The sequence below is a fragment of the Parasteatoda tepidariorum genome, chromosome 9, assembly GCF_982258835.1.
Source record: "Parasteatoda tepidariorum strain Cologne lab strain chromosome 9, Ptep-v5.0, whole genome shotgun sequence".
Lineage (NCBI taxonomy): Eukaryota > Metazoa > Arthropoda > Arachnida > Araneae > Theridiidae > Parasteatoda > Parasteatoda tepidariorum.
Window position 1 is genome coordinate 52,980,065 of NC_141763.1, and position 23,274 is coordinate 53,003,338.

At 27.9% G+C, this 23,274-nt stretch overlaps 1 protein-coding gene across 2 annotated transcripts in view; it reads left to right on the plus strand.

Annotated features, from left to right (window-relative positions):
• LOC107443847 (uncharacterized) overlaps window positions 1–15,372 on the plus strand; it is a 32,286-nt gene extending 16,914 nt beyond the window's left edge. For both annotated transcript variants that reach the window (XM_016057851.4, XM_071186133.2), the window contains 7 exons: window positions 379–546; window positions 3,065–3,100; window positions 4,886–5,115; window positions 7,828–7,995; window positions 10,147–10,347; window positions 11,475–11,553; window positions 13,585–15,372. In XM_016057851.4, the coding sequence (XP_015913337.2) occupies window positions 379–546; window positions 3,065–3,100; window positions 4,886–5,115; window positions 7,828–7,995; window positions 10,147–10,347; window positions 11,475–11,553; window positions 13,585–13,796 (1,094 nt within the window). In that variant the 3' untranslated portion in view covers window positions 13,797–15,372. The remainder of the gene's footprint in view (window positions 1–378; window positions 547–3,064; window positions 3,101–4,885; window positions 5,116–7,827; window positions 7,996–10,146; window positions 10,348–11,474; window positions 11,554–13,584) is intronic.
• The last annotated feature ends 7,902 nt before the right edge of the window (window positions 15,373–23,274 follow it).

Sequence of the window (23,274 nt, forward strand, 5' to 3'; positions counted from 1 at the left end):
CATTTCGTATTTTGCCATTTAAAAGTTGTGAAATAAAAAAAATTATAAATTTTTACTAATAGTTATAATTTGCATTCAATTCACTTAAAAAGTTCTCCAGATATGGTGAAGTAGACCAAACTATTTGAACCCTATTTCCCAGATTCCAGCTACCACCTATATTTTAAGTGCCATAAATCTGAATCCATCAAAGCAAAGTATGTTTATTCAGAGAAAGTACATTTTTGTATCTTATTTCATACCTTAAAATGTTGTTTTCACTAATTAATTAGCATATTTAATGTCATCCCTTCAAACCATTTCACAAGATACGTAAATAATTTTTAATGTATATCGTGTAAAATATTCACAAGAAAAAATATAGTTTATTTCTTTTAGTATTTTTCAATGATGAGCTATCTGATATTAAAACTTTGGAATCAAGAGGAGATATCTTCATGGAACGTTATTTACTTTTGATGAAAATAACTGGTATTTTAAGGACTACTAATCAATTAGGAGAGGGTCTCAAAGCATTATATATGTTATTATCTATGGAGGAAAAAGGTAAGAAAAAATCTATTTTGTCTCAATTTTTATGGTCGAGTTGTTCTGCTATGAAGTTAAATTTGTGTGTTTTTTTAATTTTTCGTTGTAGAGATGTAGCGAATAATCATTTGGCCAAATACCAAATTTTTTTAAAAAGAAATCATCAATGAATATTGTTTTTTATATGTAAATAAGTTTAAGTCATTGTTGATATGACTTCGAATTGTTTTTTATTAAATCTATTCAAATTTTAAAAAAAAAATAGTCGTAAAAAAACTTGCCGTACATTCAACCAAATATTTGGCTAAATTCCCAAACAGGCTTACATCCCTACTTTGTTATAATTTCGATGATAATATTTAAAAAGAAAATACATCTTAAGATGTCTTCATTCTAAATGGTTTTTATTCGTCATTCATTCATATTACAATCAATTGATTAGAAGATCTGACTCCAATGATTAGCCGAAACCTTCTTGTCAAAGTTGTCTTACAATCAATGAATAAATAAATCAATGAAATTATGATTAAAAGTGTGTTAAAATTTACAATGTTTTATACACAAAAGGACTGTGAAAGGGTTTTATCACAGAACTCTGCAAATTAACTTTTAAGTGAATTGTGTTTGAGCATAATGAAGGAAAAAGTTTTAAGGCTTAACTGTATCACAAATTAGAATATTTAATATACTTTGAAATACAGTACAGAACCCATTATCCGGAATTCAGAAAACCGGAACAAAATTCAATGAATCCCCCCCCCCCTTTTCTTAAAAAATTTTTTTTTTTCCCTTATAAGATTTTAGGATTTTTCTTTCTTTTTTGAAAGATGTTTACCTTACCATCATTTTGGAAATAATCATTAGTGTATTGCTTCATCGTTTTTTCCTCTTTTTAAGATTATTTCCATTTTTTTTTTGTTGGGTTTAACAATAAAAAAACGGGGTTTTTTAGCGATTCAGAAAACCGGGGAAATCAGTTATCCGGAATAGCGATGGTTCCGATCGTTCCGGATAATCGGTTCCCTACTGTAGTAAGCAAAATCTCTCACTCTATAAAAAGTAAAGAAAAATTGAAGCAAATATATCTAAATATAATTAATTTTGTAATTTCTTATATTAACAAATAAAGTTATTTAATATACACGAATCTGTCTTCCACCTGCTCAAATGTGATAGCTTTAAAAACTATCTTGGATTCTCTAACTATGAATTTTCTTTCATTATAAAGATCCAGGACAGTGAAAGCATTTATGTAAAGTAATTCATTTGTTTCCTAAATGTAACATCTTTGAAATTTAGCCCTGGAAAGCCTCAGAGTGTTTTATTTTTACCTGGTGATCGGTTATATTGTGGTTAGCTTTATAAAACGTAAAGTTGGTTTTTAACTTATCAACAACTTATCTTACATTTCCCCCATAAATTTAACCAGAATTGCCTCTGATGCACTGCAGATCATTAAATATCTGGAAGAAGAAGAAAAAAAATACATGCCAAAATATCTGAATCATGCCAAAGAACTAGACTATATGATTCTATTAGTCTTTTAATCCTCTTAAAATAAATAAATGTAGCTCCTGTTTAAAAAGCCTCTAAAATCACTAAAGAAACTTTGACTTTGAGCTGCCTCTAATTTTTGTTCTTCCTGATTTCCAATATGTTAATAGTCTGTTTATTTGTTTTGTACACAATTTTTGTAAAATCTTATTTGGTAAACAGTATGTTAAAGTGTAAGAAGGCACTGCATTAATTTCTACTATAAAAATTTTTTACTAGAATTTACTATAAAGATTTGCTCAATTGTAGAACTTATATTGTAAATAAATTGTTATTTCAAGTAAATCATGATGAACTAAGATGTTGCTTACACGATGGGGTGTTTATTAGAGATTAAAAAGTTTATTTGTTATATAAAATATTTTATTTGTTTTAATTTATTTATTGTAAAAAATATGAATGCATGATGTATTATACTTAAACATTCTGAGAAAAACTTTCTATTGCACATACAATATATATAGACATCGTCCAAAATAAAAATATATAAAAATATTTTGTATTAAACTATATATGTATTAAATTTCGGCATCCTTGTATATTTTTTGTCACTTTTATTGAAATTTTGTGAAATAAAAATATTTATATTTTAGTAATTGTTAGAGTGAATAAAAAAAAAAGTGGACTGTAGAACACTATTTATCTGGATGTTATTTCACTGAATTGTCCAATTAAATGGAGTGATCAAGAATCATGCATTTCCCCCCTTGAATTGAATTGTTAAAAGGTAGAGAAAGGCAAAAATAATTTCTCTAGAATATCGCGTGAATTCAAATAGCTTGCAATTGCCAGTTCTAAGCCTGAAAAAATTATGAAGAGGGGCTACCTAAGAAACATTATTGCAATTGTTTCTTTTAAGTTATCTGTATTTTTTTTTCTTGATCAACTTTTATTCTGATCTGTCCAGATAATCTGCTTTCTACTGCAACTTAACTATTGTGATAGTTTTACAATATTTTTTCTAATTAAAATGCTTTTTTAGATGTAACATTTGAAGAGGATGCTGCTTTCATAAAAGGTAAAATTTTAAAAGTTATTAAAAGTATATTAGTAAAATTGAGCTATCTACATCAAGTTGTTTTAAATTTGGCTCAGTGCTTTAAATATTGCTAGTAATTGACCAACAAGCCTACTGTCGTTTTTATGGCAGTATCAAATTGTGTGTTATGAAATATAATAATTATTTTTGTCCTTGAATCTATTTTTTGTCTAACAAGTAATTAGAACCCTTAATTATCATAAAAAAATTTAATTTTCATAAAGAAAATTTTTAATTTTATTATGAAACTTTTAGTATGCAATTTTGATATTTAATGTTTAATAAAAAAGGCATTGTTTCCAAACGATTTTATTCTCAAAAGAGAAGTTATGAAAGTTTTGTAGCTATTAATATTTTTGAAATGGCTATTCTGCCATCTTCTAGAATACAGTAAAATCAAAAAAGTCCAAGAACATATGATTTTATGAAGGCTGATTTTATATACCAAATGGGGAAAAATTAATTTCAATTAAACATGATATACAATATTTTAATTTATGGAAATGTTTTTAAATAATAGAGTAATTGCTTGTGTATCAAAATGTGAAATAGCCAATTTAGCATGTTTAAAAATTCATAAAAGTTTTTGTAAATTTCAATTTATTTCTTATTCTTTGCTGTGAAGTTCATTTTGAAATATCAAGCACTTTTTGAACCTCTATTAAAAATAGATTTATCTTATTGAATGATTGATAATCACATTAACATTGAATGATGATAGACATAATTTTTGTCTATTCATAGATAGTTGTGATCTAGATTCATCCGTATTTTTTTAAAAAATTTTCTTCTTTTAATTTTCCGAAGAAGTGTAATCCACTTCTATAACTTTGTATGTGTATTGGAGGAAAAACCAAATTTGTTATGTATTGCACATCCTTCAAAACTTGGGAAAATAAAAAATTCTTTTTAAGTTTTTTTCTTTTCAAGACATGGCATAGGCCTAACAAAAATTTTATTACATAAAAAGTGATAATGATTTTATTAAAGGGTTCTTTTAACACATTTTGACATTGTGATGATTCTGTTCTTACAGATTTGATTTTAGAAAGCAGCCGTTAGTCCAATGATTTTATTAGTGGTGGTCACTGTAATTTCTTTTTTAATAAATAAATAATTAATTTGATTTTCAATACTCATGTTTTTAGGAGATAACAATTGTACAGTTTGAAAAATAATGATAATTATAAAAAAAACGGTGATGCAGCAAATCTGCATTAATACTTTTTCCAACATCTTGATTTCCAATTTTTAAATGGTCTTGTTCTCATATATGTGTTTGTTTGATATCAGAAATAGAACATTTTATCCTGAAATTACAGGAAATGTTTTACATGAACCAAAAAATTTCATATGTTAATAATTGCACATTTGTATTTTAACTAGGAATTTTTTAATTTGTTTTTACTCATTATTATTCCTTAATAACAACTATGTCTTCAATTTTGTTCTTTCATAACTTAGTGCCAAGAGTTTTTTTTTTTTTTTTTTTAATGAGACAAGTTAACTTATTGATAAATTTATTTTCTTTTGTTGAACAAAACTCATTTTTTATAAGATTCTTTTCAAGTCTAGTTTTTTTATTTTATGAAATAAGTTTAGATATTTTTTATTTATTCAAAAGTATGATCTCTTTGATGTGCCATTGTTTATTTATTTTGTTTTATGTCATTCTTTTTATTATTTTATGAAATAATTTAAACTGATATTATTTATCAGATAATTTTTTTTTTCTTTTTCACAACAAAATTTTTTTTATTGCAGAATTCCGTACACTATATAGTATGTATCTCACGGATCTTTTGAATGAGGAAAGAATTGATGAAGCCTTGGATTTATTTGAAAAAAAGTGTGGACCCATTAAAGAGAATTTAAATTTGAACATCTATGCCTGTGTAAGAAGAGGTTTGCTTCTTTCCTATGCAGAAAAAGGATTGATAGACAAAGCAAAAAAACAATTTCGTATTGGATACATAAAAAATAATTATCCAAAGGTAGGTTCTTTCCCATTCTCTTAGATAATTTCATTTATTAAACCAGACAGTGTGCAGAAAAAGGTAATTCTAAATAACTTTTGGTTTAATGAATGGATCTTCATATACTGTTACTCAATCTTAATAGTTCAGAAGCCTAACCTTAAATATACTAATCAATTAGAGCAGACCATATTTTAATTAACGAAATCAAATGTGAAAACTTACTTTCTCTTAACCCCTTCCTTCTAGCTCCCATGAAAATGGCGGGGTAAGGTTTTGCCCTCTATTTCTCGCTCTCGTAAAATTTCTGGGCTGGAGTGTTCAGTAGTAACGCACCTATAAGAATAAAACTAATTCATTTCTTTTGCCCAGAAAACGTTTCATTTCTCATTTTACACACCAGGTGGCAGTAGCAGGATAATTTTAAAGTAGCTGTAGATAGTTAGTTTATTTTAAACTAGATGTCAAAAAATGGGCACTTTTATGACCGTTTTCTTGAAAATTAAACGATCATTAAGGGGTTAATAAAAAAAATTTTTCGGGATTTTGATTCTTGTCCCTCTAATGTTGGAAAAAAGCTACATAGTTTCTAAGTTATCAAATTTTTAAAAAAATTTATATTTAAAATTTAATGTCTCAGAACTATTTAACAGACTTCATTCAATTGTTATATTTTGCCTTTAAAAAGTACATTTTTTAAAATAATGTAAAAATTTATGTACCTAACAACTCGAAAATTTTCAACCATTAATAAATAAAATGATAAATAATTGTTAAAAATTATTGACACCGGGGAAATTCTTTGGATGAATACCTTTTGTAATTTTGTGCAAAAAGTAAAATTGACATTGTGGGATCCAAACTTACAATCATTCTCTTAATCTGATTACCACCTCTTACTTTATAAAAAGTTATTCAGGGTATTCACTTTTTTATTTTGCACTCTATCCATGTCGTTTCCTTAGTTGGCACTCAAATTTTTTTTCAACCTTAATGTCATTAATTCAGTCTTTACCTCAAATAAGCTTGGATAACTCCATATTTAAATTAAACAATTAGAGCGTTTATTATCAATCTGTCAGTTTAGGCAGGCTCAAAATTTGATTCCAAACAGCATTTTATAAAAATGAATAAATTTCTTTAAGTTGTGAATTAATGTTGACCTAATTTTTGTTCAGTGCCCAAAATAAAAAAAACTGACCACTTTGATTAACTTTCGATTGGATCTCCTCATTCTCAGAATCAGTATTAAAGTTTCAAGGGGGTGACCTCAAATATGCAAATTAATTAGTGCAAACGATATTTTAAGTTACAAAATCAAATTACAAAAACTTAATTTCTTGGAATAAACATACCTTTTTTTTTATGCATTCAGATTTCTTACCATTAACATGTAGAGGGTACTTGTAATCTGGTAAAATGTTTTGCACAAATTATGAAAATTTTTTGCCCAAAGAGAATTCCATGCAGAATATAACTTTTAGTATGTTATCGATATTTTTTTTTATTCTTTTACTTAATAATAGTTTAAAATCTTTAATAATTAATCTTTTAAAATTTTGCAATTTAAATGGCAAAATACCAACTTTATGTGAAATTGGTCAAATGATTTCTGAGAAATGATTTGAGCAATTTCTGAGAATTTTAAAAAGCTGTACTTTTAAAATTCGATATTTCCGAAACTATTCGAGCAATTTTACTCTAATTTTCTATTTTGCTCTGTAAAATGCTTTTTTTTAAAAATAATTTAATAAAATGTATACATTACAATTCCAATTTTTTTCAATGATTAGTAAATAAAATTACAAAAATTGATAAATATTCACGAAAAGTTATTTTTTGCTCTCGAGATATAGCGAAATAAGCAAAAATTTAAATTAACTAATTTTAGACCACTCCTGATCAAACTATTGCAGGGGTCTGTCAAGGTTTTTCCGAGAGGTACATATTTTGTGAAAATTTAGGCATGAAAAATTAAAAATTATATTAAAAAATCAACACAAAATATGGATTTATCGTTTCTTAAGGATAAAATAATAAAATTTTAAGAAAAAGTATATTGTGAAACTACCGTTTTTCCTAAAGTTGAATTTGTAAAGATACCGCTGAACGGTAGTAAATTCGGCCTGTGCCGATCCCTGTATTGGGACGATATTTCTCAGATGGCAGCTATCCCCTTTAATTTGGGATCGGAAACCCAAATAAATCGCGAGGGGGGGGGTATTTATTCAGAGAACATACATTTTCTTGTCTAATTTCGTAGTTTAAAATACTATCTTCACCAATTAATGAATATATTTGAGGTTACCCCCTTGAACCTTTAAATTTGAGTTCTAGAAGTTATTCATGGTGCTCTTTTTTTTTTTTCTTCTTCTTACTGCATACTCATAGTTGTGGGACCTCACTTTATGATATCCAGGTTATTTTAAGTAAATGTTTTATTTTTTGACAGGAAAATTCTAACAAGTTTAATATATATATATATAACTTGTAAGTTAGTCCATGTTTTGTATTTTTGGCAAGAAATTTTTGACCCTAGTTAGCACAATTCCGATATTACGCTTGCAGTATCTCATTTGTTGAGGGTAGAGTGTGAATGATTGTAGTTTTTTGAAAAAAGTTATAATTTTATGAAATGTATCTATTTTTTTCTATATTTTAATTCTTATTATAAGCATCTAAAACTAATATACAAATGTTTTGAAAAAGTGATGAACATTTATTTTTCAGCTTGATGAAAATCCAAAGCAACCATTTTGTTATTGGATTAAAACTTTTTGGACAAAATATGAAATAAAATTTGCTCTAGAAATGTTTTTTGAAGAATTGCATCCAATTTTGCTTACCAAGAATACGCCTGGCTCCAGAGGTTGTTTCAAAATTTGGCTCCAATTAAGGGTAATAATGAATTATTTTCCCTTTTCCCCACAATTCTTTGGTTTGCGTTGCCCACTGTTAAATTTATATGTTATTGATATTATTGTTCATAATATTGCAAAAGAATTTATACATATCATGCACCTTAGAGAGACATACACCCATACAGAGAGAATAAAACCATAGAATGCAGTATTTAATGTATGGTAACGGTTAAAGTAAAATTATGGTTTTCAAAATTACAATTCTTATTACCACAAATCTAGTAAAAAATAGAAGATTGAAAAGTAAATTTAACCAAATGCATGATTTTTAAGTCATGCTTTAAAGTATCATGTTAAAATTACAAATTTTTACCTCATTTACCAAATTTTAATACATATCACTTAACCATATTTTATTGTTAACATTGCAAAAATCAATGCCAAAATAAAGCTTAAATTTGATAAAACTTAACCAGGGTTGGGTTTTTGACGTCAAAAAGTGATTTTTGACATGACAAGGGTATAATACTGGTTTAAACCGTCAAAAACTGAAGTTTGCCAAGAAAATATATAAACTTCAAAACTACCAACAGTTGCCATGCATTATATTGAAATTTAATTATACTATAGGTAATCAGCAGGTTTTAAAATATTTTTTAATTAAAATTAAGGTAAAATAACAGATTTAAAATCTCAGAAATTTATATTCAAATGCATGTGCAGAAAAATTTTGCACAAAAATTTTTTAAATATTTATATTTTGAAGAAAAAAAATTTTTTTCTGATACTTAAGAAAATTAAAAGTTTATTACTATGCATTTTTGACATATAAGGAACATATAACTAATATTTATAAGGAACTTACAAGTTATGTTGTATAAATACAAACTTGATACAAGTGTATAAAAAAATTTTTTAATGTTATACCGAGTATCTTTATTATCCAGTATGTTAATTTGAATTTAAAAGTAGTTATATTTGTGAATAATGATAAATATATTTCATATTGTTTATTATATTTATTTATAATTATTACACTTATCATTTTAAAACAATTTTTACCTCTTAATTTTTTTTCTCCACTTGTATTAAGAATACAAATAATGCATATCTTGAAAGCAAGAAGTAATTATTCTACAGCAGAATATTTAGATATTCAACAAAACTATATAGTATTCAGCAAAATGAAATTCACCAGTATTTGGATAAACTAAATTTTCAGCATAGTAAATGAATAGGCTGAATATACTGTAAATCGACACTAACTATGTGTATTTAACAGAAAGCACTTAAATTTGTATTGTCTTATGTTAAAAAGATTATTAAGAAGATTTAAAAGAATATTAAAAAGATTTTTCTTTAAAAAATGTCTAATTTTTAGTATAATCTATACTATACACTAAATTTAATTATAAATAAATTTCTTAATAATATCACTGCAGACTTTCAATAACACATGAAAATAAATACATAATATTACAAAAGATGTGAGCTTTCAAAAGTACAAGATTTTGGTTACTATTCAAAATATAAGTGTTTCTTCAAAATTTTAAATTTATTTTTTCTAGAACATATTTAGAAACACTATCCTTTATAAAAAATATATAAATTTTATGTATTAATTATATTTCACATATGAATATAGGTTTTTGACATTTTTGACGTGACGGTTTAAACTGTCACATGCCAAAAACCTGCTAACCCTGAGCTTAACCAAAGCCCCTAAGATATAAATCAAAATCACGTGTAAATCAAAAGCAGCAATTTTATATTGTTCATTAGTTTAATATGTTTAATATATTTATATCACAAGTTAAAAGAAACTTAAAAGTTTCTTTCCTACATGTGAGTGATGCTGCAAATTATGAAGCACACACATATTGAAAGAAACATATTCAAGCTATAACTTAACTTCTTCATGAGAGTGTTTTTTCAACAATAAAAAAATGTAATAAATCTGTGAAAATTCTTTTTTACTCTGATTTTTATAATTGTAAAATGCAATGCATTCATTATGCTTTAAACAAGACAATTTGTATCCACGTTGGTTGTAAAAAAATATCACAACACTAAGTTCTTTTTTTGTTTCTCATTTCAGCATAGTACTTAAGCTATTACTTACTTTAAAAATTCTAAACAACATACTTGAAATTATATTGTTATTTATCATTCATTTTTGTTTTTTAAGAACAATGCTCTTGAGAATAATTCAGTCACATGTTTGGTCAAAGTTCCTTCTGATGTTGAATCTGCTTATTTACGAACGAGAGAAGCTTTACAAAGCATCGATTCCGACTTAGAAAAAAGTGGAATCGAAAGAAAGAAGAAGAGGGAAAAACTGAAGTGTTTAGAACTTCCATCTGAAGCTTTTTACCAATTTTGGAAAAAGGTAAAATTTTTCTCTTTCTCTCTCTTCAGTTAAAAAAAATTTTTTTTGTTGTTTTTTACTCTATCTTCTGTTTAAAGAAACCGTTTGTATGAACAAGTTTTATATTCTAAATGTCTGTATTTTATAACAATAAACCTCATGCTCAGTGATGCAAATTGATATTAAATATCAATAGTTACATGTTGATTGCTGTCTTGTAATATTAACTTTGAAGAGATCAATGCTGTCATATAAATTGCTTGGCACATATTAATGAATTTTCACTCGAAAATATAAATATTTTCTCTTTTCTACTTTATATAAAAATGTTAGATTCTCTTCTAATGAAAAATAGCATGACCTTAGTTGCAAAAAACTTGAAATGCTAACAGACTGCTAAGAGTTAAGATATCATGCACAGGGTGGCCACCCACCTTGAAAACCTGAAATATCATGGAATTTTTCTATACTGGAAAAATCAGGGAAATTTCGACAGAAACCTGGAAAAATCAGGGATTTTTTAAAGAAAAACTGGAATTTTTTCTTTGATTTTTCTTAATTTTACTAATTTAAATTATTTCTAATTTTCTTAATTAAAATTATTTTACTAACTGTTATACCCACTTTTAGACGAAAATTTTTTGCCACAGTTGAAATACTTCACTTGCATCAAAATTTGGTTCATTATAACCCTGTTAAACTCTCATGGTTTCTTAAGGAACAGATAACATTTCCAGGTCACCTCATTCCCATAAGGTGACCTGGCTAGCACTCTATCCCCTGAGTCAAAGATGATAAAATAACATTAAAAAAATATTTTAAATAGAAGAATACTTTATAATATTAACACTTTTCTTGTACCAATCCTAAGCTTTATGAGGGAAAGATAGCACATTGACCTGGAAATTTTAGGATTTTTACCTGGAAAGATCAGAGAAATTTGAAACCTGATTTGAGTGGCCACCCTGCCTGCACTTACTCAAAGTTATTATTTATCGATGTTGGATATAAATCAACAATAACTCCTAAGCATATTTTTCTGTCATTCATCTTCACCTTTTAATTTTTTAATGGACTTTACATGGATTGTAATATTGATTATGGTGTAATATTTTTATTTTAAATTAAATGGTACTTATTTATTTCAGAAATTTTGTCCTCCTTTGGGAAAAAGTGTCAATAAGGGTTTTGTTGTCAACTGTAAACAGCGTATTTCTTTTGGAATAAGTAAGAATTACAACACTGTGTAAATTTCTTCTGATTAAGAATAATAATTAATTTGTTAAATTTTACAATGCAGGACTTGATCTGGTAACCAGTTAACTAGAATGATTTTTAAACTACTTTTGGGATAGGAAATGGCTCAGTGTGTGCTTGTTGCGAAGTGCATGCTTGTATAGATCTTTTTCTTTCTTAAGTTGAAATTTGTTTTCTTACTTTTTCTTTTTTGTTTTGGATGGTATTATTATCTTAATTAAAAAACGATCTTGTAAATGATTAATAATTGCTCTTTTGTGATTATGAAAACCAAAAGGAAGGAAATTCGTACTGATATCAGTCTTGCCAAATCCATAAGAATGTTTCTCTACTGAATATTACATAGGTACTTATTTAGATGCTTTTGAATACCTTAATTTTAGCCCCAAAAATTAATTTAAACAAAGAAGTACAAGTAATTTATTTAATGTTCTATAATTTCATATTATTTGTCTGGTTGTTATTGCTTTTCAGATTCATGCTTAAGACATAATTCTGCAATACCTTAAATCTGGCTAGAAATAAAGGAATGCTTATATTTTAAGGTAGCATTAATTTTAAGTGCAGTTAAAGGTGGACTTGCAAGTAATCTATGTATGTAATGACTTGCAAGTAATCTATGTATGTAATGTAAAACGATTCATGTTCTGTATTATGTTTTAAAATTGTGTAAACAATATGATGTTAAAGTTTAGTACCATAATAGAAAACTTATAAATCTATTAAAATTGTGAAATAAGTCATGCGAACTTAAACCGAGATGAATTGCTCTTTAAAGGAATATTGTTAAACTATAAATTGGCCAAAATTAAAACATAAAAGCTGTAATGTTAAAAAACAGCCTTTTTAATGGTTTTTTATTTTCAGAAGTTAAAAAAGCCTGAGTTTTTTTTTTTTTTTTTGCTTTGGCAATTGTTTGCCAACAACACACATGTTGGGAAATCTATTATCACAAACTATTATTAATTCTGGAAAAGTTTGCAGTTACTTGTGAAATAGTCCATGCCTTTGGATGTGGGTGACAATAATTTTATATTTTCCCTCCTCACTGTCAAATTCCTGGTCTTACAAAATTGCACACAGCGTTATTGCATGAGCAACAGTAGATATAAAATCTATTCAATGACTTGCAAAGAAAAATATATCTTTGTAAAATGTTGCATTTGAAAGTTTTATTGAAAGGCAATGTTTCTAATATATAATTTGCAATCAGGGTAGGTAATGACTATAAACCTTAAAAATAAAAAATAATAATTCCATTATGCTTGTTTTCAAAGGAATAGTAAATATTTATCATTATTTAGTTTCCCAAATGTTGGAACTAACACACTTAAATCATGAATCAGAAAGATTGTCTTCTGGGATCCCCACTTTCAGAATTGAAAATTTTAAACAAAGTATATGCAACTATAAACAATTCAATGTGTTTAGAATAGGAGAGAATTTCATTAATTGAATAAATGTCAAAATTTTAATTAATGGTTAAAATCTTTATAATTCCCCGATTTTGATAATTCTTATTATAATAAACTTTGATTGGATTTAAAATCTTCCTTTATTTTTCTTATAAAGGTTAAATACTTTAGAAATAGAATTTCAAAAATAATGTTATATTACATTTATAGATTATATTATTTTTCATCATTACCCAGCTTTCATTTCTTCTTTTTTTATAAATGTTATATTTATAATAGTTTTTTGAAAAGGGCCTTGAGAGCAATACCTCCTCCTCAGAGCTTAAAAATAAGCTTGAGGAAAAAGATTTTCTCAACAAAATCTGTAAATAAAAATGTAACAAAAAATGAATTCATTATGCCATGATTAATAGTCGACGAAGCACAGTTTGCTTGTGAGTAAATGAAATGTTCGTTGATTGAATTTTAAATTTGCTATTTGAAGCACTATAAACTCTGCATTTTTTTAAAAATATTTTTTAAAATATTAACTATAATAAATATTTGTTTCTATTTTATTTAACTGTATAAAAAACTAAATTTTTAGCTGAACCTGAAAAAAGGGCTCAAGATTTTGAAAGAATTACATTGTTTCTTTTAAGAAGAGTTCAACTAAAATACAGAGATCTAACACCAGATGCCCAACATCAAAAAGCATCTGAATTGGCTGTATCTTTTATTAGAATAAATCAAGTTATGGATAAACTTGATAGAAGGACCATGAAGCTTTTACATGATTTTGCTGAAAAATGTCTGTGATTAACTAATTATTTTAGTTGTAAATATGTGTAATTAATTCATCCCATTTTCCATATGTTTATTTGTCATATTACAGACTTTTAACACTACTTGAATTAATTTGTTCTTATTATCTATGATACAAAGGAATGCCATTGATTTAAGTAAGAAACATTTCATATTTATTTCTTAATAAGTAAATAAATTCAAGACAGACTATTAATTTCTAGTACTTAAACTAATGATTTTAGAAACTATTAAAAGAGATGACATAACTATTTGAATTATTGTCCACCTGATGTAAAGTTTTTCTTTGCTTAGCTGTAAAAGTTCCAGAAACAGCTTTTAAAGTCATTGTTGTTCCTTTAGCAAATATTCAGTTTAAGAAGAAGAAAAAAATGGTGAATGATTCATCTCCACAACCTCCGAAACTGAAAAATAATTTGTTAAAGATACTGAAAGGTTGTTGAAGTCATTAAAAAAGCCCTAATGACAGAATTAAATTTTGGTTGTGTATATGAAACTTTTATATCCAAGTACAGAAGTTTTTGGGCCAGTCCTGAAATTTCTGGTTGTTCAAAATCTAAAATCTTTTGATATTTTTAAAACAGAAATATTTTTTTTTATTTTTTGTAAAACTGGCTATTTCTCTCCCTCTCCTTCTTTTTTTAAGAATGAAATTGAATAATTTAAGCATTTAACAAGTTACATAAATAAATATTGTTTTCCTCCAAGTAATTTTAAGCAGAATCTATTTACAGAAACTTAATACAGAAAAAAAAAATTGTCCCAGACATTTTCAATAAACAAATTCAAATTAATGCAATTTTTTATTCTAGTGGTAAAAAAAAAAATCTGTTATATTATTCAATCTTTTATGTTTATGAAGTAGTTTTGTTTTAATTATTATAAATATTAAGTTTTGTTTAATTTTCATGTAATTTGGATTTGTTGTGTTTAAAAAATTATTTTCTTCTCTTAGTATTCTGGGATTGTGAATTAGAATGTGTTTGAAGAAGCAAAATTAATTGTTTTTAGCACAGTTGATAACTTGGCAATTAAAATTGCTTTTTAATTATTGATAAAACAATAATTTTAATAGTTTCTAGTGTAAGGTAGTAAATCAATTAATAAAGAAAAATATAAGCTTTTTAATTGTCAATACCAGTGGTTCCCAAAATCAATAGTCTTATAACCGTTTTACTCTTTGATATGTTTTTAAAATATATGAAGTATTGCCATAAATTTAAAGTTTTCACTCCATTTATTGCATTTACTTTCAACCTAAAGAGAGTATCTATTTTAATAGTCTTTACTTTTTACATTCATCTTCCTTGCTTTCTTGTTTTCAAATTTGATAAAATAGCAATATTTAAAATTTTCAATTCCAATAAATATTTTATTTCATTTTGTCAAATAATTCTATTATGCCTCTCTTTTTTAAGAGAAATGGGTAAGAAAGAAAAGTTTTGATAATCTCTTTGTAAGAGTTTGTTATTTTATTAAATGAAAATTTGGAGCTTGCTAGTTTTCCATTTTTGAACATGTAACTCAGTTCTTTTGCATTTAAATAAAATTTATTTTTGGTAGTTTCAAATGCATTGCTGTTATACTACTTTCTTTCAACAGTTATTTATTTTTTATTATTATTTTTGTAAGTTATATCTTTTTTTTTTAATGTTTAAAAAGATTGCAGCTTTCTTAACTTGTTTTTAAATTAAAGAGTTCATATGGTATCTAAATGATAATAAATTGAGTCTTTTCTGTTATAATGTATTGTGAAAGTGGAACATATATATATCCAAATGGAAGTTTTGAGAGGTTGTAAACCATCCATTTTTATTGCTTCTGAAAACTATGGGATAAAATGCAATTTTTGACAAAAATATCTCAAAAAATTTTGAACTGTTTTTTTAAAAAAAAAATTATTTTTTTCAAGTTTACTAAAATAGTGAATATGCATAAAATGGATTATCGTAAAGAAAACCCATGCTTTGTTTTTTTTTTTGGAGATCTCTTTTTTTTTTTTTTTTTTTTTTTTTTTTGAAATTTTGTCATAAAATAATAAATGTATGTGTATTGTTTTCCCCAATATATTGTATAGTTCATGTATTGACTCTATACTTTAAAATTCATAAACATTTGGTAAAAATTATCTGAAATATGAATTTTTTTTTTAAATATATTTCTGCATCTAAAAATAGTATCTGACAATTGTGTCTTTGCTTGGGCTAATTGTTAGTGTACCATTTTTGGAGGGGGTCTAACCCTAAGCATATTTTATATTACATTAAATATCTTCATAATTTGCTGAAAAGTTAAACTTTATTTATTAAAGTAGTTTTCCCTGAACATAACTGCTTTTCGAAATATTTCGTTTGTATGTACAAGACAAATTCTAAAATTTACAACATGAAATTTCTTTAATCATTTTGGCGCATGTTTAGCAATAGAGACTGAAAGTCTACTCCTTTCAGCACACCAATTGTTTCCACTGTTGTGTTGCCATGTGTCTAAGTATAAGTTGTGGAGAATGGAGCAGCGACACCTTCGTAAAAATCAAGGTCAGTGCTTGTCTGAGATGCATGGCCTTAAGAGCATATTGAAAAACGAAGTTATAAGTCTAAAATGAAGAGAGAGAAAAATCATCAGCCCAAAAATTATTTACTCCTGAAGTTTTTTCGAACACTTCTGCCTTGGTAGCATTTTTGAAATAAGTATTTTTAATGAATTGTATAATTTAATAATTTTGATTAACAAAATCTGATACAAGACATTCGATAAAACAGATTGAAAATTTTGGGCATGCTGCTTGCTTTTTTGTCCCCTTTCTTAAGTAACAATTATTATAGAATTTAAATTAATTGAGCTTCAGAGATCATTACAAATAGGTTTTTCTTTTTTCCTTATACATTTGCACATATATCCCCTGTTTTATTTTTTATTAATTTTTGTAATTTTTAAAAATAGTTTTATACATAAGATTTTAAAAATTAAAATAGATTTTATTTAATTTAATTTTTTTCTTCTGCTTTTTACAGATATGCATAATTTTTTTTCTTTCTGAAAGATTTTTTTTTTTTAGAACACTATCTTAATTACTTTATTTCTTTTACATAGTAGTTAAGATGTTAAAAGAAAGTCTATGCAGCCTAAGCTGTTTTTGATTGACCGATGCATGAAGTCCAATTTATTATTCATTATTCCATGGATGTTATTGTTGTGCCCATTTGAACATCAAAACACAACTGCACATTTTAAGTGACTAAAATATCACTTCAAAAATGAGTGGAATGTTTATTTGAAATTAAAATGTCAAAACACCTGAAACAAAAAATAAATTATCCTCCTGATTTAATTTTTTTTACAATTACATTTTATTTATGAACTCTGAATGTTTAACCTTTAAAACTATTTGCACACCACATTGCACTTTAACAGAAAAAATTATAATTCATGCGAATAACCATTTTGCTTAAAAGCCATCAATACCTCATTGTATCATTAACAGTGACTTTAACTTTGACTCAAATAAGCTTAATAGTCATAGTATTAAAAAAAATATTTAAAGATGTAACTGTTTATGTATCTGTTTTTGAATAATGATGCTTTTCTTAGAGTATTCTTAGTTAATTGTATACTTTAGCTATCATCTCATCATATAACTAGATTAACAAATTTATGTTATTCTGCTATTCCTCAGGGGGTTTACCATCTTTTGGTAAACACGGGTGTCACAATCCCGAGGTGCCCTAGTGATGTGTCAATTAATTTAGTCTATATGAAGGACTACTTTTATGTGCGTTAAAAAAAATATTTATAGTGTAGTACGATCGATAAATATATAGTTTTGAAATATAACCTCATTCTTAATACATGCTCCTCAGGGGGTTTACTTTTAGGTAAACACGGGTGTCACAATCCCGAGGTACCCCAGTGCAACAATTTCACTGTTTTCTTTTGTGTTCCGCGAATATAATCCACATTATGGTGGTCCTGGTAGGCTATTACTTACCACATAATATGTGGAAGTTTATTTCCCATCCTGTAAAATGTCTTGCTATTGATGTATAGTGTAAATCTGCGTATAGTTATTTAAAAAATTATGTAACTATTCCGATTTTAATATCATGAAATAATGCCTCTATTGTGAATGAAAAACTCAGTGTTGTATTAATAATAATAAAATCACTGAAAAAGAACCTCTAAACAACATATTAGAAACATGTTTGATCATAACATTTCATTCCTAACTGTAGACGCAGATCTAATGTGTGTTTGCAAAATAATTTAAAAAGTGTGATTGCATAGCAGCAAGATTTTTTTTTAAGTGGAAAACAGGAAAATACAAATTTATAAATAAAAGATCTTATCCTTAAAGCTAAACATTATCTGCATGGTGTCTCAGTATTAGAACTGTATTATTTGCAAATAGTTATCTCTTGTAACAAGTGATAATCTGTTTTAGCAATTAAGGAAATGGAATATAACTTCCCCATCTTTTGCTGCATAACATCTGGCATAGTCTTAAAGAAGGGCATTAAAAGAATAGTGCTGGTTGTACGTAATGCTGAGAAAAGGTTTGGGGAGTGTGATACTTTTACAAAAACAAAATCTAAATTGAGTTAAAACTCCCTCCGAAGTATTAAAATTATTTCCCTCTATCGTCAGATAATCCTAATGCTCGATTATTTGCTATACTACTACTTCCTCACGCAACTCTCGACCCATAAACAGAGCATTATCTAATACGCTACTGCTTAAAAAAGTTAAACTCCGTCGCCAGTAATGCGTGTGCGCAGCCCCATGTAGGTTTAAAATTTTTACAACAATTTTTGAAAGGATCAAAAATAAATCTTCGTAACTAAGTTTTTATTCCTTTGAATCCGAATAAATACTTAACGCATAACTAACTGTTAGACACTACTTAAATTAATACTTAAAACAACCCGACAAAATTAGCTGATTTTCAAACAATCTGTCCCCTTAGGAGTGGAAAAGCAAACAATCCTTCTTTAGTGGATGTCTACGTCCAAAATTCATGTTTATTAGTTAGAGCTCTGCACTAATGAACCAGGACCTGTCTTTTTATTGCTACAGTTTACTGTGTTGGTCCTTTTGTAAAACCACGCTCTTGTGGCAACTAACTCGCTATTCCCGACTGCGGTATTCGACCTCGTGTTTACTTTTTATAATGTAATGAGACAAAATTTAGATTTATGAAACTCTACATCCTTTGAATAGTATTTAAATAATTCAATCAAAAGTACAGTAAACCTAGAAAATTTATACATTCAATGATGTGCTCCAATTTGTAACGTATAAATCGCGATGTTCCATAATTGGGTACTTGCACTCCAAGAAGAAGACAATCCATACCCACACATGTGACCTATAACGTCAGCTCCAGCTAATCTTTATCAGCAAGATATCGTATTAAAGTTGAGCTAAGTTTCTCTACATAATTTAAAATGTTAACGTTATTAAATACAGAGCCGTGTCGCACATCAAATTAGTTGAAATATGATTCTTTCTCTTGTACGTTTACTTATATTGATGTATTATTTGTTTATGTATTTTATAATAACCGTGACATATTTTTGCATTCTGTACCTGGCAACGTCGATGCATAATAAGTTTGTTTATGTTCTACATGGCTTTGTACTAATATATTGTGAAAGAGAAGATCGAAATAGAATGGAAAGAACAGTTGCAAACGTACACAAAAGCCACGTTACAAAAACTAATCAGGATCGAGATACCCACACGTTACTTGCTGTGCGATGAAAATCACGCAACGAAGGATTTTGATTTAAAAGTAATGCAATGTTATATACGTGACACATAGAAAACAACATCGTTCAAAAAGTCCGGTTTCAAGATCGCGCGGATTTGCATTGTGATAAATTATTGAAAACCCCTTATTATTTGTAGTTTAAGTAAATTATTCAAATCCTAATTTAGAAGTTGGCTGGATGCATGTCGAAATAACGCATCTGTAATTATTTCTTCGTGAAACAAATAATGCGAGCAAAAAAAAAGAAATTGAATATTCACTTTAGATAGTGATTCCATCATTGCATCGAGAAAAAAAAATTAGATTAAAGTTGGAATATCAGTTAAGATACAGTTCAGCCCTGGACAAATTAAACATAAAATCTCAGCAAGCTTTAAGCTTAAGTATAAATGATCCTGGTTGGTTGGTTGGTGTCGTATCCTCTATTGAATCATATTTCATGGTGTGCTTGAATAGTTTTTGTTATTTCTATGGCATTAAAAGAATACAAATCCTCTTCTATGGGGTAGTTTAAGAGGTGCAGGCCTGCCGCGACTGCAGGGCAGTTAAAAACATGATATGGTGTCAGTTCCACATTAAGACAGTTGCCACAGTTTTGATATTTTCTAGTCTTATCTGTAGAAATTTTTATGATGTTTTGTTCTTAGTCTGATGAGAGTATAAATGATCCTTCTTTAGCTATTTAACAACGACCATTTTGGTTTTGAGGTGGTTATTAAAGTTGTTTCTGGGGCTATGACATCATATGAAATGTGCATCGGGTTTTTTACACTTTCTTAACTAAGAAATTTAACTAGAAATAAAATTCGCATGAGCATACTTAGATAAAGTTTAAAATATCGGTGTGTCGCAGTGGCAGCTTTTTACATCAGTCTAAAGATAAACTAACTAAACTAAAACAAGATATTTATTTACCCATGACCAAAAAGTTAAATCAGTTAGCTAGTACATAAATAAAGTTTTCGTTTCTCACTTTGCAGCTATTGTATCTTCTAGTACAATAAGCATATACAAGTTATTTCTATTTTTGAGAAGATGATATAAACTCTACATTGAATGAATTAAGAGAATTTCGCTATCACAGCGCAAGCTGAAATGGTCGTGGCTGAAGAAAATTATTGATTGAGAATTGAAAAAAACTTATTATACGCCTTTGAAATTTGTTGCAATGCAATATAAAAAGAAAATCTTTCATAAATGGTAGCATTTAACCTTTTCGAAGTATTGCGAATTGTAATAGCCGATCCTAATGTTAGAGCATTCTTCTTGAAAAAAATCATCCTTTACTCTCCTATATTCGTCTGTACTGTTTTACTGTGGATTATAATTATCCAATTGCTTCACCATATTCACCGCCAAGGAAAGCGAAAAACATTAATGTGTTCACACAAAGATATTGATTACAAGTTTCGTAAGATGAATAGAAAAGATGACTTATCTGAAAAGCATTCAAAAGTTATTTATCCCCCATTCAGCAATACAGTGTAAGTTTATGTTTGGTTTAATTTTAGACATTGAGTTTATACCTTTACTGGGCTTCTTTGAACACTAATTGAATCATAGCTACCTTGAAGTACCTTTAATGAAATAAAGCATATGTTTGTTTTTTTTTTAAAAAAAAACAGGGCCTTTTTTAATAATATTTTAAATGATACAAGTAATGAATTACTCTTCGAGTGCAATATGGTAATTCGTTATTGTGAAATTGGTCTTTATGTCGTTTGCAAGATTGGTAGTTTCATATTCACTATGCGTTTCTGCAAGTTCATCTCATGTTGTTAACACAGTCAACAAAATGACCTTAATAAAATTTATTTACATTATAAAAAACTGAAAGCAATGCACATTTAATCCTGAAGAAAAATTATGTTGAAAGTTGTAACAGTTTTCCTTGTCATGTTTATCTCTGTCCAAACTTACCGCAAGTGGATAATTTATACTGACTCGCGCAGTTTTATATCAAGTATTTCTCACATCGGGCGAAACCTTATGATTTGTAAAATCCAAAGTTGCTTTACAGAATTGTGTGATGAAGGATTCCATATCTACTTTTGTTGGATACAATCACATGTTGGCATACGCAGGAATGACCTTGCTGATATTACGGCTAAAGCCACTCAAAATGTAAGCAATAACCTTATAACATCTCTTGATATTAAACGTATATGTAAATCCACAGTACAAAAGGCTTGGAAAGATCATTGGAATATACAGACTAATAATAAACTGCGCAAAATTTATCCTTATCTTGACAACAACAGACTGCGAACGATTCAAACATTTGAGGAACAAACTTTTTGGCTGCTTTTATCCTAATCTTCAATCTTTGCTTGGTGACCCTATACATCGCAACCTTTTCAAGTTTATCAAAACTATAGGACTATATTCCCTGCTTTAAAGAAATACAGTAGTTTGACCAGGAGACCGGCTTTTAACCTAGTTCTTGGCGTAGTATAGCGATTTCTGGCTCTTGTGCCAATAAAATCCAACCAACCAATCCTTGCCATGTTTAGCAAAAATGATAAATATATATTTATTTTTACTTGTCAAAATTTAAACAAAACTTATATCACAAGGCTTAGCAATCAGTATTAAATCGAAACATTTCTATTAATATTAACTCTGAAGAACTTTCTGATGAAACGGTATTTTAGGGTAAAATTGAGTTCTACGTTTTCATACCTCTTCATTCAGGCCGTAGGTGTTCCTCAAGGCAGTGTTTTAAGTGTCATACTTTTTATTACTCATGTTTCACTCATTTTGAACATACTACCACCTCATGTATTTGGTTCACTTTATGTTGACGATCTAAATGTTTCATGTTCTGGCTCTGATATGCGCGTTATTGAGCGTCAACTTCAGCTGGCCGTCAATAAGATTTCAAATGCGCAGATTACACAATGATCCTGTTATTTCCATTCATAACGTTAATATACCTATTGTGTCGGAGACGAAATATTTTGGCGTAATTTTTGACAGTAACCTCACTTTCCTGCCCCATATTCGTTATCCTTAGAAAACGTTGTGAAAAAACTTTAAACGTCCTACGTGTTCTCTCAAATAATTTCTGGGGTGCGGATCGCATCGCCCTAATCAGAATCTACAAAGCGTTGATATTATCACGCATTGATTATGCTTGCGCAATCTATGGCACTGCAACTGCGTCAAATTTGAAGCTGTTAGATACAGTCCATCATACTGCAATGCGAATCTGTAGCGGCGCATTTCGAACGTCCCCAGTCGAAAGTTTATATATGTAGTATATGTAATTTATCATCTCTCTATTTTCGACGTATGCAGCTCTGTCTTACATTTTACTTTCGTGTTATGTCATCTAAATCTCATCCTCTTCGACATGAGGTTATTCCATTAAGCTTACGACGATTATATGATGCACGCACCTCCTTTTAATGCTCGTATGCGTACAGACATTCAATTTTTGCGAATCACCATCTCAATCAACCGATCACTTTCTTAACAAACCGTTAGATTATTCCGTCATATCACTTTTATTCTCCATTTGCTTCATACAGAAAATCCAGTATATCTCCTAGCGTGTATATTCAGCTATTCATGTCTCATCGTCATGAGTATTCTCAGTGTGTTTCTGTTTTTACGGATGGGTCAAAATCTCCAGGGCATGTCGAATGTGGAATCATTATAGCTGATCGAACATACAGTTACATCATACGTGCCATATGT